This window comes from Pan troglodytes, chromosome 11, assembly GCF_028858775.2.
Source record: "Pan troglodytes isolate AG18354 chromosome 11, NHGRI_mPanTro3-v2.0_pri, whole genome shotgun sequence".
In the NCBI taxonomy this organism is placed as follows: Eukaryota; Metazoa; Chordata; class Mammalia; order Primates; family Hominidae; genus Pan; species Pan troglodytes.
Window position 1 is genome coordinate 779,593 of NC_072409.2, and position 18,172 is coordinate 797,764.

The following is an 18,172-nucleotide window of genomic DNA, read 5'->3' on the forward strand; positions in this document are numbered from 1 at the left end:
TCAAGACACTGTGGTACTGGCCTAAGGAACAACATCTGATCAATGGAAGAGAACTGAAAGTTCAGAAACAGACTCACATATTTATGGTCAATTAATTTTTCTCTTTTTTTTTTGGTGGGGGGGAGGTGGTAAGGGGTGGGGGGTGGGGTCTCCTCGCTCTGTCGCCCAGGCTGGAGTACAGTGGTGTAAACTCAGCTCACGGCAACCTCCATCTCCCACGTCCAAGCGATTCTTCTGCCTCAGCCTCTTGAATAGCTGGGACTACAGGCACCCACCACCACATCAGGCTAATTTTTGTATTTTCAGTAGAGATGGGGTTTCGCCATGTTGGCCAAGCTGGTCTCGCACTCCTGACCTCAGCCTCCCAAAGTGTTGGGATTACAGGCGTGAGCCACCGCGCCCAGCCTATGGTCAATTAATTTTTCAATGAAGCCATGAAGACCATTCAATAAAAGGAGAATCTTTTCAGCAAACAGTGCTAGGACACCGGGAGAGCCATATGCGAAAGCATGAAGATGGACCCCTGCTTCATACCATATACAAAAAGCACAGGGAAGTGTTTCTCAGCAATGGGGATACCTTCTGAGAAATGCATCAAGGACGAGAAGTTCCAGTACTGGCATTGTCTGACTTGTTGAAAATCACTTTGCTTATTTTATGCACCAGTGAAAATGAGAAAATCGGCCAGGGGCAGTGGCTAACGCCTGTAATCCCAGCACTTTGGGAGGCCGAGGCAGGCGGATCAAGGTCGGGAGTTCGAGACCAGCGTGGGCAACATGGAGTAACCCCATCTCTACTAAAAATACAAAATTAACTGGGCACGGTGGCACATGCCTGTCATCCCAGCTACTCGGGAGGCTGAGGCAGGAGAATCGCTTGAACCTGGGAGGCAGAGGTTGCAGTGAGCTGAGATCACACCACTGCACTCCAGCCTGGGCGACAAGAGCAAAACTCTGTCTCAGAAGAAAAAAAAAAAGAAAGAGAAAATCAAGCCCTTAGTCTTCCCGTGTGCCAAGCACTGTCTTAGGTGCTTTATGCAACCATGCATCACTTAACTACGAGGATACCTTCTGGGAAATTCAACGTTAAGCAACTTCACTGTTCTGTGAACATCACAGACTGTACTCACACAAACCTAGGTGCCTACTATGCACCGAGGCTATGGGGTAGAGCCTATTGCTCCTGGGCTGCAAACCTATGCAGCATGTTACTGTGTTGAATACTGCAGGCGACAGGAATATAATGGTAAGTATTTGCATATATAAATATATCTAAGCATAGAAAAGGTACAATAAAAATACAGTATAAAAAATAAAAAAGGGACACCTGTATGGGACACTTACCATGAATGGAGCTTGCAGGGCTGGAATTGGAAGTTGCTCTGGGTGAGTGAGTAGTGAATGAATGTGAAGGCCTAGGACATCACTATACACTACTGTAGGCTTTATAAACACTGTACACGTAGGCTGCACCATCTAAGGCCAGGCACGGTGACTCCCGCCTGTAATCCCAGCACTTTGGGAGGCCAAGGCGGATGGATCACCTGAGGTCAGGAGTTCAAGACCAGCCTGGCCAACATGGTGAAACCTTGTCTCTACTAAAAGTACAGAAAAGTTAGCCAGGTGTGGTGGCAGGTGTCTGTAATCCCAGCTACTCAGGAGGCTGAGGCAGGAAAATCGCTTGAACCTGGGAGGCAGAGGTTGCGGTGAGCCGAGATTGCACCACTGCACTCCAGCCTGGGCAACAAGAGCAAAACTCCATCTCAAAAAAAAAAAAAAAAATTTTAACTTCTTACACTTTTTTGTTAAAAACTAAGATACACTAGCCAGGCGCGGTGGCTCACGCCTGTAATCCCAACACTCTGGGAGGCCAAGGTGAGTGGATCACCTGAGGTCAGGAGTTCAAGACCAGCCTAGCTAACATGGCAAAACCCCACCTCTACTAAAAATAAAAAAATTAGCTGGGCGTGGTGGTGCACACCTGTAATCCCAGCTACTCAGGAGCTGAGGCAGGAGAATTGCTCCAACCAAGGAGGCAGAGGTTGCAGTGAGCCAAGATCACACCACTGCACTCCAGCCTGGGACACAGAGCGAGACTCCGTCTCAAAAAAAATAAAACTAAGACACACTGGCCAGGCACTGTGGCTCATGCCTGTAATCCCAGCACTTTGGGAGGCCAAGGCAGGAGGATGACTTCAGCCTGGCTTGGGCAACATAGCAAGACCTCATCTCTACAAAAAAAAAAAAATTAACTAAAACACAAACACACACATTAGCCAAGGCCCACACAGAGTCAGGATCATCCATATCACCGTCTCCCACCTCCACATCTTGTCCCCTAGAAGATCTTCAGAGGCACTAACATGCATGGAGCCGTCATCTCCTATGGTAACAGTGTCTTCTAGACGCCTCCTGAAGGGCCTGCCTGAGACTGTTTTACAGTTAACTTTTTTTTAAATAAGTAGGAGTACACTCTACAATAATGGTAAAAAAGTATAGTACAGAATAGTAACTACATACACCAGTAACATAGGAGTTTATTATCAAGCATTAGGTACTGCACATAACTGTATGTGCTAGACTTTTAGACAACTGATAGCAGAGTAGGTTTGTTTACCTGAGCAGGACACATAACGCCTATTGCTAGAGCTTTAGCATGTCCTGGGCAATAGGAACTTTTCGGCTCCACTACAATCTTTTTTTTTCTTTTCTTGAGACGGCGTCTCGCTGTCACTCAGGCTGGAGTGCAGTGACACAATCTCGGCTCACTGCAACTTCCACTTCCCAGGTTCAAGCATTTCTCCTGCCTCAGCCTCCCAAGTAGCTGGGATTATAAGTGTGTGCCAACAGGCCCAGCTAATTTTTTGTATTTTTATTTTTGGTAGAGTCAGAGTTTCACCATGTTAGCCAGGCTGGTCTTGAATTCCTGACCTCAAGTGATCCGCCTGCCTCGGCCTCCCTCCCACAGCGATGGGATTACAAGCGTGAGCCACCGCACCTGGCCAGCTCCATTATAATCTTACTGGACCATCATCTTATATGTTGTCCATCACTGACAGAGACATCATTATGTGGCCTGTGACTATAATTCAAAATAGATCAAAGATCTAATTAAAAGAGCTAAAACTGTAAAACTCATAGAAGAAAACAGGCACAAATCTTCATAATCTTGAATTTCAAAAGTGTTTCTAAAATAGGACACAAAAGGCACAAGCAACAAAGAACAAAGGGATAAATTAGACTTTATCAAAATTAAAAATGTTTGTGCTTCAAAGGATACTATCAAGAAAGTGAAAACACAACCCACAAAATGGGAAAAAATATTTACAAGTCCTACATCTGTCTGGGTGCAGTGGCTCACACCTGTAATCCCAGCACTTTGGGAGGGTTCCAGTTTTTCCATATCATCGTCAACACTGGTTGTTTTGTTTTGTTTTGTTTTGTTTGAGATAGGGTCTCACTCTGTCACCTACCCAGGCTGGAGTGCAGTGGTGCAATCACAGCTCACCGCAGCCTCGAACTCCCAGGCTCGTGATCCTCCCACCTCAGCCTCCTGAGTAGCTGGAACCACGGGTGTGCACATATTCATATTCATATGGCAGCGGGAAGATCGCTTGAGCCCAGGAGTTCAACCAGCCTGATCAACACAGTCTGCACAAAAAATTAAAAAACAAAAATTAGCCAGGTGTGGTGACATGTGCCTGTGGCCCTGGCTACTTGGGGGGCTGAATTGGGAGGATCACTTGGGTCCAGGAGGTCAAGGTTGCAGTGAGTTGTGATCACCCCACTGCACTCCAACGTAGGCAACAGAGTGCAACTGTCTCAAAAAAAAAAAAAAAAAAGCGGGGGGTCCTATATCTGATAAGGGACTTCCCTCTATAATATATAAAGAACATCTGTAACTCATTAATAAAAAGACAACCCAATTTAAAATGGGCAAAGGATCTAAACAGGCATTTCTACAAAGAAGACATACAAATGGCCAATAAGAACATGAAAAGACGTTCAACATCATTAGTCATCAGCAACATGCAAATCAAAACCACAATGAGATACTACTTCACACTCCCTAGTTTGGCTATAATTTTAAAAATGAACAACAGCTGGGCAAGGTACACCTGTAATTACACATCTGTAATCCCAGCACTTTGGGAGGCCAAGGTGAGCAGATCGCTTGAGCCCAGGAGTTTGAGAATAGCCTGGGCAACATGGTGAAACCCCATTCTAAAAAAAATGTTTAAATTAGCTGGCATTGTGGCCCACACCTGTGTAGTTCTAACTATTAAGGAGGCTAAGGCGGGAGGATCACTTGAGCCTGGGAGTTTGAGGCTGCAGTGAGCTGTGACTGCACCACTGCACTCCAGCCTGGGTGACAGGGTGAGACCCTGTCTCAAAAAAAAATAAATAAATAAAATAACAAGTGTTGGCGATGATATAAAAACTGGAACCCTCATTCACTGCTGGCAGGAATGTTAGATGGCACAGCCACCATAAAAACACAGTTCCTCAAAGGTTGTCCCACAATGAGACCACTGTAGCTTGACATGCAATTGTAAGAAGTAACACAGAGACTCCGTGTACACTTTGCCCAGAGCATTAATCTCCTGCAGTTACCTTAACAAAGTATCATAAATTGGTTAACTTAAAACAACCTAAATTTATTTTTATCTTTTCGCAGTTCTGGAGGCCAGAAGTGTGAAATCCGGCTGCTGGCAGGGCGTGGTCCCTCTGAAGGCTCCAGGAAAAGAGCACTTCCTTGCCTCTTCCAGCTCCGGTGGTGTAGGCCATCTTCTCACTCCCTGGTTCGCAATACTTGGCTCCCACCTCTGCCTCCGCTGCTGTGGCTTCTTCCCTGAGTCTGTGTCCTCTTCTCTTATGGACACCAGTCACTAAATCTAGGGCCCACCCTAAATCTATGACGACTTCATCTCAAGATCCTTAATTAATTACATCTGCAAAGATCCTACGTCCAAATTAGGCCCCATTCTCAAGTCATGGGTGGATCTGAATTTGGGAGGACATTTTTGTTTGTTTGTTTGAGTCGGAGTCTCGCTCTGTTGCCCAGGCTGGAGTGCAATGGCGCGATCTCAGCTCACTGCCACCTCCGCCTCCCAGGTTCAAGCAATTCTCCTGCCTCGGCCTCCGCAGTATCTGGGATTACAGGCACCCGTCACCACACCCGACTAATTTTTATATTTTTAGTAGAGACAGGGTTTCCCCATGTTGACCAGGCTGGTCTCTTTGGCCAGGCTGGTCTCAAACTCCTGACCTCATGATCCACCCGCCTTGGCCTCACAAAGTGCTGGGATTACAGGCATGAGCCACTGCGCCCAGCCGGGAGAACACTATTTCTGAAGTCACGGGTGGATCTGAATTTGGGAGGACACTATTTCTGAAGTCACGGGTGGATATGAATTTGGAAGGACACTATTTCTGAAGTCACAGGGGAATGTGAATTTGGGAAGACACTACTCAACCCACTGATGCCCAGTTTCCCCAGTGATGAAGCTCAAGCACGATACGACAACCAGGATCAGTCTCTGGCTTTTTGGGTGGCAAATGGATAAGATGGTACAGCTCATAAGCAGAAAAACTAGGAAGACCAGCTAAAGGGTGACTACTATAATCCAAGCAGGGCACTGTGGTGGCTTGGGCCCAACAGTGATGCCATGAGAGGGAGAGTAGTCAGGGAAACGGGATGCACCCTGAGGATGAGGCTGACGGGATCTTCTGATGAACCAGCTGAATTTGAGAGGGGAAGGCAGGACTAAGAATGATTCCTTGTTGGCATTTTTACAGACATAAAGGATAAGTTTTTGCATTAACTTGGGAGAACTAACATGTTTATGATGTCCAAGAACAACAAATGTATTTCCAGAGTTCAAGTCTTCTGTTCCAAGTGCTCGAATGCCCTGGCTAGAGTGCAGTGTTGTGATCACAGTTCACTGCAACCTCAACCTCTTGATGACACTCCCGCCTCAGCCTCCCAAGTAGCTGGGACCACAGGCATGAGGCACCACGCCCAACTATTTTTTTCTTTTTTTTTTTTTTTTTGGAGAGAAGGAGCCTCTCTATGTTGCCCAGGCTGGTCTGAAACTTCTGGGCCCAGCAGTCTTCCCACCTCAGCCTCCCAAAGTACTGGGATTACAGGCGTGAACCACCACAACCCAGCTGACTACTGACTTAATGTATCAATTTTATATCCAGTTCCTTTACTGAATTTCACTGTCTGTGTTTTAACATTGACTCTTTTGGGTTTTCCAGGTATAGTTCATTTCATCTAGGTGTTCAGATTTAATTGCTTAAGATTATACAATATGGTCTTACGATTTTGCTGTCCCAAACAATACTGTTTGAAGGGCTCTCACTGGCCATATTGGAATAATTTGAGTTTCAAAAGAACAAATGGTGAAAATAGATTTTAACACATTTAATAAGTACAAATTCATTACCGCAGGAGCCATTCTATAGTAATGCCAAAAAAAAATGAAAGGGGAAAGAAAGCTCGTCCTTGAGAAAAGTGTCAACAAACAAATGGGGAAGGAAGGGCAGAGTGGTTTCCCAGCATACAGTCAATGCAAAGAGTACGAATGCTCTGAAGAAAAAGAAAGCAGGAGGGAGCGAGAGCAAGTGTCCACAGATGCGGCTGGGCGCGGTGGCTCACGTCTATAATCCCAACACCTTGGGAGGCCAAGGCAGGTGGATTGCCTGAGCTCAGGAGTTCGAGACCAGCCTGGGCAACACGGTGAAACCCCGTCTCTACTAAAAATACAAAAAAATTAGCTGGGCATGGTGGCGCACGCGTGTAATGCCAGCTACTCGGAAGGCTGAGACAGGAGAATCACTGGAACCTGGGAGGCGGAGGTTTCAGTAAGCCAAGATTGCACCACTGCACTCCAGCCTGGGTGACAAAGCAAGACTCCATCTCAAAAAAAAAAAAAAAAGAGTGTCCACAGATGGTACTTGAGGTTGCCTCTTCCAGGTGAACAGACCTGAATGAAGAGAAGGTGTAAGCTACCAGATCACCAGGCAGGGCCTCTGGCGGGGAGCAGAGAGTGCAAGGCCACAGTCATCTGACAACAGCCAGGGGGCCACGTTACCTGGAGCACAGTAAGCCAGGAAAAAGTGACAGGAAAGAAGTTCAGAGGCAGGCAAGGGCCGGGCTCTGAGCAGAGCCCAGAAGCCACAGGAAGTCTGCGTGCAGAGCAGCAACACCTGGCAAAGACTGCTGCCCCTGAGCAGAGAGCACAGGGGCCACCAAAAAGCAGGGAGAAGAAGCTGGGACCCCATCACAGCCATGGAGTGCAGAAGCTGTGTCATAAAGGTAGAGCCGACAGCGTCTCCTGGGAAATGCCATTCTACAGATGGTGTCTAGCGCTGCGGGGCGAGAGGCAGACCAAGAGAGCTGCGTTTCATGCCGGGCAGAAGGTGCCTATCAGTTTTCCATGCAGTCAACATGGAGTCAACCTGGAGCCACAGCAAAGAGGTCAGCCTGGGGCACGAGCCTGGGGTCAACAGAGGACTGGACAGCTCAGGGAATAAGGACACACACAACACGAGGACCAGCCTGGGCCTTGGGGCACATCAATATTTAGAAGTCAGGCTTAAGAGGTGGGTCCTCCAAACAGGACTGGGAAGAAGGAGGCCGCAGGAAACCAGAAGAGTGCAGTGTTCTAGAAGCGAAACGGAGATAACTAATCCCAGGTTTTTTTTCTTGAATTACGATAACAAATGCTGGTGAAAGGACCAGTAAGACGAAGGCTGAGAACTAACCAATGACAATGTCTAGGTCAATGGTGACCATAACCAAAAGGGCATCTGAGGACTAGTGGAGACCAAAGCCTGCTGCAGCGGGCTCAGCCACGTGGGGACTGGAAACAGCACAGGCAGAAGGAAACCTGAGGGACTGGAATTTAAGGTACAGAAAGGTAAGGAAGAAGCTGAACATGAATAGCCCTGTTTTCAAAGACAGTAGGAGATAATGTTAAAGCTGAAAATCAGCTAAGACATCCAACGTTACAAGATTTGCGGCAGTGAGGGGATCAAACCCAGCCTCCAACTCGGCCAGAGCTCATGACAACACATGTGCCTTGCGAGATGTGAAAACAACAGAACTGCGCCACACCTCCCCCAGGCCACCCCAGCCCACACGCACGGGGGCCTCCCCCAGGCCACCCCAGCCCACACGCACGGGGGCCTCCCCCAGACCACCCCAGCCCACACGCACGGGGGCCTCCCCCAGGCTCCAGGGTTGGGCAGCCAAGGCTGCTTTCCACCTGCTGACTAGCTCCTCTCTCCCACAAAACGGGAGTGCTCCTCGGGGCTCCCATTCAGCCCTCTTACTTTCCAGCCCATTGTCCAGAGAATGAGTCCCTCGTCCTCTCCCCGTGGTCACAGGATTCTTGCCCGCAGCACAAACTTGAAATGTTCCTCAGGCCAGGTACCACTGTCCCACAGAAAGATAGGAAATGCCACAGACATCATTTTAAATTTCTAGCATCTACATTTAAAAAGTAAAAATAGGCCAGGCACAGTGGCTCACACCTGTAATCCCAACACTTTGGGAGGCCGAGGCAGGCGGATCACCTGAGGCCAGGAAATCAAGACCAGCCTGGCCAACATGGAGAAATCCCATCCCTATTTAAAATACAAAAAGTTAGCTGGGTGTGGTGGTGGGCACCTGTCATCCCAGCTACGCGGGAGGCTGAGGCAGGAGAACTGCCTGAACCCGGGAGACAGAGGCTGCAGTGAGCTGAGATCACGCCATTGCACTCCAGCCTGGGCAACAGAGCAAGACTCTGTCTCAAAAAAAAAAGTAAAAATAGAAGTAACTAATTTTAATAAATTGCCTTTAACTCAGTATAGATCCAAAACATTATCAACATGTAACCAATATAAAATAATTAGTACCAAAAGAGTGTGAACTATCGTACTAAGCCTCTGAAATCTAGTGTGCATTTCACATAGCACATCTCAGTTCGATATGGCCATGTTTCAAGGGTCTGAGGCCCACGTGGGGCTGCAGCCACGTTTCTGGAGATCACAGCCACCTCTCCACTCAGCGCTGCAAGTACAAAAGCCAACCCTTCTCTAAGATCCCATTTGGAATCGAGTGAAAAAGACACTTGTGTATCCGTCTGCAGCAGAGATGGAAACACAGACACCTTCCTTTAACCACCGACAGGAGGCCCTCTTCGCTGCTTCTGTCACACCCTCTTTATCTCTTTTAATAGCAGTTACCAAAGTGTGTAATTGTTTGTCTTTCTCAAAACTAGGACACGAGGGCTTCTGTAAGTACGAGGCACGAGGGCTTCTGTAAGTACGAGGCAGACGCCACATGCATTCTCATGTGGCTCCCAGTGCAGAAGCTGGCACACGAAGGCAGTAAGTACTTGTTACAAAAATCAACAAATTAAGGAACACACGAATGGATAAATGGTTCCTGTCTACACTGAGAAGTCAGTTAATTCCAAAAATATTCACCCTGGGCCACAAAAACATATGTAAATAAATAAAGGCGCAAGCCAATTCCGGCCCTTTCTCCTTTTGTATCAGGTTACACAACAATCTATCAAGGCCCTGAAGTGTGCCAGGCAACATTCAGTGGGTTGGGGAACTAATACAGCTAAATAAGCAGGCCGTGGCGGCTCACGCCTGTAATCCCAGCACTTCGGGAGGCCGAGGCAGGCGGATCATTTGAGGCCAGGAGCTCGAGAGCAGCCTGGCCAACATGGCGAAACCCCGTCTCTACTAAAAATACAAAATTTAGCCGGGCGTGGTGACACACACTTGTAATCCCAGCTTCTTGGGAGGCTGAGGCAGGAGGATCACTTAAACCTGGCAGGTGGAGACTGCAGTGAGCTGAGATCGCACCACTGCACTCCAGCCTGGGCAACAGAGGGAGACTGTCTCTTAAAAAAAAAAATAAATAAATAAATAGAGCCCTAACCTCAAAGAGTTTACAATCTAGCAATTGAGATGACCAAAAGACCAATAATTAAAACACAAAATAAATGTTACATCAAAAGACAAGGTGCTTTGGAAACAATGACTAGATCTCAATCGGGGGCCAGCAAACTACAGACTGCCACCTGTTTCTGTACAAACTGAAAGCTAAGCATGATTTTTAGACTTTTAGATACATAACTCATAAAAAGTATGTGAATGTTTTTGGCCGGGCCCGGTGGCTCACGCCTGTAATCCCAGCACTTTGGGAGGCCGAGGCGGGTGGATCACGAGGTCAGGAGTTCAAGACCAGCCTGGCCAATATGGCGAAACCCCGTCTCTATTAAAAATATAAAAATTAGCTGGGTGTGGTGGCATGTGCCTGTAATCCTCCCAGCTGCTTGGGAGGCTGAGGAAGGAGAGTTGCTTGAACCCGGGAGGCAGAGGTTGCAGTGAGCCAAAATTACGCCACTGCACTCCAGCCTGGGCAACCAAATGAGACTCCATCTCAAAAAAAAAAAAAAAGTACGTGACTGTTTCAAGAGTGATATGAAACTCAAATTCCAGTTTCCAAACACTTCCAGTTTTACCAGCACACAGCCACCCCCACTTGTTTACGTATTGCCTGTGGCTGCTTTCCTGCCATAAGAAAGCTGAGCAGCTTCCCAGAGACCACGTATGGGCCTCTTGGTGGGCCATAGTGCTGCTCCGCAATGCACGGCGGGATCAGCCATGCCGAGTGCCACCTGGTCACCGTACTGCTACTGCCACTTACCAAGACGGCTCACACCCATCATCAAAACAAGAAGGGAGGAGCAGCCCTCAAGTGCTGTCCCTTTAATCCACACTGCAACTGCAATTGTATGGCAAAGCTCTCTGTTTACCACGCAATGACACGTCAGACGGGGGTGAGAAGACAACGCACGCTGCAGATGAAGTACTCATCACAAAGTTCCCAAATCCCTGGAAGGCAGCAGTCAAGTCAAAAAAATTAAGAAGCTCAACAAATCCAAATGAGAAAAACGCAAAGAGTTCCACACCTACACACATCACCATCAGGCTGAAACCACAGACAGAGACTCTCAAAAGCAGCGACAGAGGAGCAACGTGTCATGAACAAGGGTCCCGAGACATGAGCAACGGTTCCTCATCAGAAACCACGGCGTGCAGCCAGACAATACCCTCAGAGTACTAAAAAACCTTTATACGGCCGGGCGCGGTGGCTCACGCCTGTAATCCCAGCACTTTGGGAGGCCAAGGTGGGCGGATCACGAGGTCAGGAGATCCAGACCATCTTGGCTAACACGGTAAAACCCCGTCTCTACTAAAAATACAAAAAATTAGCCAGGCGTGATGGCAGGTGCCTGCAGTCCTGTAGTCCCAGCTACTCGGGAGGCTGAGGCAGGAGGATGGCGTGAACCTGGGAGGCAGAGCTTGCAGTGAGCCGAGATGGCGCCACTGCACTCCAGCCCAGGCGAGAGGGTGAGACTCTGTCTCAAAAAAAAAAAAAAAAAACCTTTATACACAAAACTACCTTCATAAAGGAAAAATAAAACATTCCAAGATAAACAAAAGTAGAGAGTTCGTCCCTGAAAGACCTAAGAGTCCTTCAGGATAAATGAAAGGACACTAGACAGTAACTCAAGCCCACATGAATAGAGAGCACCAAGGCCAGGCACGGTGGCTCATGCCTGTAACCCCAACACCTTGGAAGACTCAAGTAGGAGGGATCTTCTAAGACCAGGAGTTGGAGACCAGCCTGGGCAACACAGTGAGACCCCATCTCTACAAAAAAAAAAATTAAAAATCAGCAGGGAATAGTGGTACGCACCCATAGTCCCAACTACTCGGGAGGCTGAGGCAGGAGGATCTCTTTAGCCCAGGAGGTCAAGGCTGCAGTGCTATGATTGTGCCACTGTACTCCCACCTGGGTGACAGAGCGAGACCCTGTCAAGAGGGGAGGGGAGGGGAGGGGAATGCAATCAAGAGCGCCAGTAAAAGCAGCTACACAGTTAAAGTATAAAAGCAGCTACATAAGACAGTATAAATGTATTTTTTAATTTATAATTTGTTTTTTCTCCTATATGATTTGAAAGACAATTGCGTAAAGCAGCAACTATAAATCTGCGTAGATGGGCACACAGTGTAATGTAATTTGTATGACAATAACAGTACAAGGGCAAAAGAAATTAAGCTATGCCCAAATAAATATTTCGTATACTATTGTAATATAGTATTAATACAAACTACATTATCAAAAATTAATATACTAAATTGTAATCCCCAGGACAACCAAGAAAACAAATAAAAAATACAGTCAAATAAACAACAAGGGAATTAAAATGGTATACACTAGAAAATACCTAACACAAAAGAAGAAAGCAATGAGTCAGGCGTTGTGGTACGCCTGCAGTCCCAGCTACTCAGGAGGCTGAGGCGGGAGGATCCTGTGAGCCCGGGAGTTCAAGGCCACGGTGCCCTATGATCATGCCTATGAATAGTCACTGCGCTCCAGCCTGGGCAACATAGTGAAACTCCATCTCCATGAAAAACAAAAACTAATTGAGGCAGAAAGTAACAAAAAAGACAGAAGACGCAGAAAGCAAATACAAAATCGACAAGTATAAACCCTACCTTTCAGTAATTACATTAGATGAAACGCATTACCTGTCCCACATAAAAAGTAGAGACTGGGGGAATAGATTAAAAAATTTGGGGCCGGGCGCAGTGGCTCACACCTGTAATCCCAGCACTTTGGGAGGCCGAGGCGAGTGGATCACCTGAGGTCAGGAGTTCAGGACCAGCTTGGCCAACTTGACGAAACTCCATCTCTACTAAAAATACAAAAATTAGCCGGGTATGGTGGTGGGTGCCTGTAGTCCCAGCTACTCAGGAGGCTGAGGCAGGAGAACAGCTTGAACCGTGGAGTTGGAGGGCATGGGGGCGGAGGCTGCCATGAGCCAAGGTCATGCCACTGCACTCCAGCCTGGGTGACAGAGCGAGACTCCATGTCAAAAAAAAAAAAAAATGTGATCTTAGTCCTATAAGCTTCTTCCTGATGAGCAAGGAGGCCCTTGGGTCCAGACTCTCCTCCCGGAATGACCCCCAAACACCCGTCTCTGCACCTGCCTGAAAGGAAGACATGGCGCCAGCCCCTGACAGAGGCCAGAGGAAGAGAGGAACAGAACAAGCGGCAACCAAGCCCACGAGGAAGCACAGCACAAAACAGGCTTCAGAAACAGGCTTAGCAAGTGAGCGGCGAGCGGACTGGGAGAGCGATCATTGACAAATTCAGCCAACCACGTTCTTCAGGGCAGATGAGAATTGATTCCCAAAATCCCCAATTTCTGGGTAATAACATTTGTCAGCCATCCACAAGCGTCTGCACTGCTTGGGAGGAGGATGAAGAGGCACTGCATTGTTTGACCAGTGCTGAAGTGACAGAATTTGAAGATATTAAATCAGGTTACAGAATAGATTTTTATTTTGACAAAAATCCTTACTTCAAAAATAAAGCTCTCTCAAAGAATTTCATCTGAATGAGAGTCATGATCCATCTTCAAAGTCCATGGAAATCAAATGGAAATCTGGAAAGGAAACTCTTCAAGTCAAATGCAGAATAAAGCCAGTAGGAAGAGGCATCCTGAGGAACCACACAGGTTCTTCACTTGGTTTACTGGCCATTCTGACGCAGGTGCAGATGAGTTAGGAGAGGTCAGCAAAGACCATACTTGGCCAAATTCATCACAGTGCTCCTTGGTTCCCAATATGGATGATAAAGAAGGAGAAGACAAAGATGATGAGGAGGAGGAACTGGAAGACACTGATGAGGAACGGGATAAGGAGAAGATAACTAATAGAACACACATGGATTAAAACCTTCCTTTTTTAAAGCTGTCTCCAGTTCCCAGGAGCAAGGTGCATTCTTGCTTTTTCCCTCTTGTGCTCACCCAGTTCTTGAGGTCTCTTTTGTCTACACCGTGGATCTCAACTTATCTGGGGGGGAAATACCTTGAGGAGAATAAAATGTGAAAAGAATCTCTACCTCTTTCTGTTTCAAACTCATTTTTATCCCTTCCTGTCTCAACAAACTTGTATGGAATCAACATCACCATGTTCTATGGAAAAAAGAACAACTTTCTGCCCCCTTTGCACTGTTGGAAGCTAAAGGGCGCCAGGCCCTTATAATGCAGAGAATTCTAGCATTTTTTCCTTCTCTGCATATTGGGCTCAGAGAAAACATGTATCTACTTGCTCTTGATTAAAAAAAGAAAATTTCAGACCAGGCACAGGGGTGCACACCTGTAATCCTAGCACTTTGGGAGACCAAGATGGGAGGATCACTTGAGGCCAGGAGTTCAAAACCAGCCTGAGCAACATAGGAAGACCCCATCTTTACAAAAAATTTAAAAATTAGCTGGACGTAGTGGCAGATGCCAGTGGTCCCAGCTGATCAGGAAGCCGAGGTGGGAGGACTGCTTGAGCTATGATCACGCCACTGCACTCCAGCCAGGGTAACAGCAAGACCAGGTCTCTAAAACACACAAAAATAAAACAAAACAAAAATTAAAATTAAAAGCTTTAAAAAATAAGGTTACAGGCCAGGCACGGTGGCTCACACCCGTAATCCCAGCACTTTGGGAGGCCGAGACAGGCGGATCACCTGAGTTCAGGAGTTCAAGAACAGCCTGGCCAACACAGCGAAACCCCATCTCTACTAAAAATATAAAACTTAGCCGGGCACAGTGGCACATGCCTGTAATCCTAGCTACTCGGGAGGCAGAGGCAGGACAATCACTTGAACCCGGGAGGCAGAGGTTACGGTGAGCCAAGATCGCGCCATTGCACTCCAGCCTGGGCAACAAGAGCGAGACTCCGTCTCTAAATAAATAAGGTTACAGAAGGCCAGCAAAGGGTGGGTCTCAAATGTCTGGTGGGTTGAGTGGGCATTCTGATATCACAGCTCCTCCTCCGGCTGATTAATGGGGAGGTGCAACGGACATCCTTGCAGTCTAAGGTGACACTTTAAAAATAAAATCTCTTCTATCAGGTAAGAAAAATACATATATAGGATTCAACTGCTGAATCTACAAGATCCGATCTCAGATGGAAAGGACTATAAGAGACATCCCTTCGATTGAAGATACAAAGAGATTAAAAGGCCAGAAAAAGATATAGTATACAAAAATAAACCACAAAAAAACTGAAGTGGCTATACTGTCATCAGACAAAATAGACTTTAAAACAAAAACATTTATAGAGACAAAGAGGGACATTTCATAACGAGAGAAGGGTCAAAACAACCAGGCAGATGTAACAACTATAAACACACGCAAGATAACATAGCCTCAAAACACGAGGCAAAAACCAACAGAACTGAAAGTGAAAATGTAAAATTCGACAGTACTGTAGATCTCATACTCTACTCTCAATAACTAATAGAACTAGAAAGAAAATGAGAAAGAATAAGGAAGACTTAATACTATCAACCAATTCAATCTGACATATAGGGAACATTCCACCTAATAAATTCATAATGCACATTATTTTCAAGCACTGATGAAACATTCCCCAGGACAGAATATAATACGGGATTTTTTTTTAACCTAACAAATTAAACACACTGAAACTATACAAAGTATAATTCTGACCATACAGGAATTACATTAGAAATCAACAAAACAAAGAAATCTGGGAAATACCTAAATATTTAGAAATTAAATGACACACTTCTAAAGTCACAAGGGAAAATAGAAAATATTCTGAACTGAATAAAAATGAAAATACAACATATCAACATTTATAGGAAGCAGTCTGTTTTTTCCTAGGACACAGGTAACAATAGAAATGTATGGTCTCGAAGTTCTGAATGAAGGTGTCAGTAGGCCTTGTGGTCTGTAATGGCTTTGGAGTGCCATCCCCTGCCTCAGCCAGGCTCTGGGGTCTGCTGGCCGTCCCTGACACTCCTTGGCTTATGGAAGCATCACCCCAGTCACGCGCCACTTCTCCCTGTGTGTCCGCATGCTGTCTTCCTTCTGTGCATGTCTGTGTTCACAAGGCATCCTTTTTTTTTTTATGAGGACACATAAGTCATACTGGATTAGAGGCCTACCCTACTCAACTATGATTTCATCTTAACTAATCTGCAATGACCCTATTTCCAAATAAGGTCAAATTCTGAAGTACGGGGTTTAGGACTTCAACATATTTTTTAGGGGAATGCAATTTATTCTATAACAGCTAAAAGCATTAAGAAACTAGTAAAAAACTAGGCCGGGTGCAGTGGCTCATGCCTGCAATCCCAACACTTTGGGAGGCCAAGGCGGGTGGATCATTTGAAGTCAGGAGTTTGAGACCACCTCGGCCAACGTGGTGAGACACCATCTCTACTAAAAATACAAAAATTAGCCGGGCGTGGCGGCGGGTGCCTGTAATCTCAGCTACTTGGGAGGCTGAGGTGGGTAGATCACCTGAGGTCAGGAGCGCGAGACCGGCACGGCCAACATGGTGAAACTGCGTCTCCTAAAAATGCAAAAAATTAGCTGGGCATGGTGGCACACACCTATATTCCCAACTATTCAGGAGGCAGAGGCAGGAGAATTGCTTGAACCCAGGAGGCGGAGCTTGCAGTGAGCTGAGATCGCGCCACTGCACTCCAGCCTGGGCAAAAGGGCGAGACTCCGTCTCAAAAAAAAAAAAAAAAGTTGCTTCTCTGAAAAATTCAACATAATTCACAAAACTTTAGCTAGAATGACCAAGAAAAAGAGAAAAATGACCCCACTTACCAAAATTTATTAGCGTCAAAGGGGAACACAAGCCCTGACAGAAATAAAAATGGTCACAGGGAACATACGAGCAACGGCATACCGGAAACTAGATAACCTGGATGCCATGAACGAATTCTCAGAAAGACCCACAACAACAAAGATAACTCAGGAATAAACAGAAAACCTACACACCTAGAACAAATAAGGAAATTAATAATTTTTAAAGCTTTCAACAAAGAAAAGCCAAGATCCAGATGGCTTCGCAGGTGAATTATACCAAACATTTAAAGGCGTGATAACCAGTGCTTCACAAACTCTTCCCAAAAACGGAAGAGGGAAACACACTTCCCAACTCATTCTACGAAGCCAGTATTACCTTTGCACCAAATACACAAAGATAACACACAGAAAACGACAGGCACTTGCCTGTAGTCCCAGCTACTCAGGAGGCTGAGGTAGGAGGATCAGTTGAGCTCAGGAGTTCAAGACTGAAGTGAGCCATGATGGCACCATTGCACTCCAGCAGGGCCACAGAGCAAGACCACCTATCTAAAATAAAATTAAAAAAATTTTTTAGGCCAGGCGCAGTGGCTCACACCTGTAATCCCAGCATTTTGGGAGGCCAAGGCAGGCGGATCACCTGAGGTCAGGAGTTCAAGACCAGCCTGGCCAACATGGCAAAATCCCATCTCTACTAAAAATACAAAATTAGCCTGGCAGGGTGGAGCATGCCTGTAATCCCAGCTACTCGGGAGGCTGAGGCAGGAGATTCACTTGAACCCAGGAGGCGGAGGTTGTGGTGAGCCAAGATTGCACCACTGCACTCCAGCCTGGGCAACAAGAGTGAAACTCTGGGCTGGGCGCGGTGGCTCACGCCTGTAATCCCAGCACTTTGGGAGGTGGAGACGGGCAGATCACGAGGTCAGGAGATCGAGACCATCCTGACTAACACGGTGAAATCCCATCTCTACTAAAAATACAAAAAAATAGCCAGGCGTGGTAGCGGGTGCCTGTAGTCCCAGCCACTCGGGAGGCTGAGGCGGGAGAATGGCGTGAACCCAGGAGGCAGAGCTTGCAGTGAGCTGACATCGCGCCACTGCACTCCAGCCTGAGCGACAGAGCGAGACTCCGTCTCAAAAAAACAAAAACAAAAACAAAAACAGTGAAACTGTCTCAAAAAAAAAATAATTTTTTTTTAAAAAGAGGTACCTACAGACCAACGTAATACCACTTATGAACAAAGATGCAACAATCCCCAACAAAATACTAGCAAATCAAACTCAACAAGATTTAAAAAGGATTAGATAACATACCCAAATGGATTTAGGGCAGAAACGCAGGGCTGGTTGAGCATATGAAAATCAATGTAAGACACCATATCAATAAAGGGAAAAAACTACATAATCATGTCAACAGATAGACACAAACATTTGACAAAATCCAAAACCCCTTTATAATGAA

General features: G+C 46.4%; 1 protein-coding gene and 1 pseudogene across 44 annotated transcripts in view; one reads left to right on the forward strand and one right to left on the reverse strand.

The window, feature by feature from the left end:
* The window catches only part of EHMT1 (euchromatic histone lysine methyltransferase 1), a 224,606-nt gene that overhangs the window by 188,992 nt on the left and 17,442 nt on the right, over positions 1-18,172 (reverse strand). For 8 of the 44 annotated variants that reach the window (XR_010148800.1, XM_063788061.1, XM_063788056.1 and 5 more), the window contains exon 2: positions 8,343-8,445. The exons of the other annotated variants lie outside the window; for them this stretch is intronic. Coding sequence is in view for 6 of the 8 variants with exons in the window: in XM_063788061.1 (XP_063644131.1) it covers positions 8,343-8,354 (12 nt within the window). In the remaining 2 variants the exon portion in view is untranslated. The remainder of the gene's footprint in view (positions 1-8,342; positions 8,446-18,172) is intronic. 44 annotated transcript variants of the gene reach the window in all.
* LOC737346 (protein SET-like) lies at positions 13,087-13,890 on the forward strand (annotated as a pseudogene).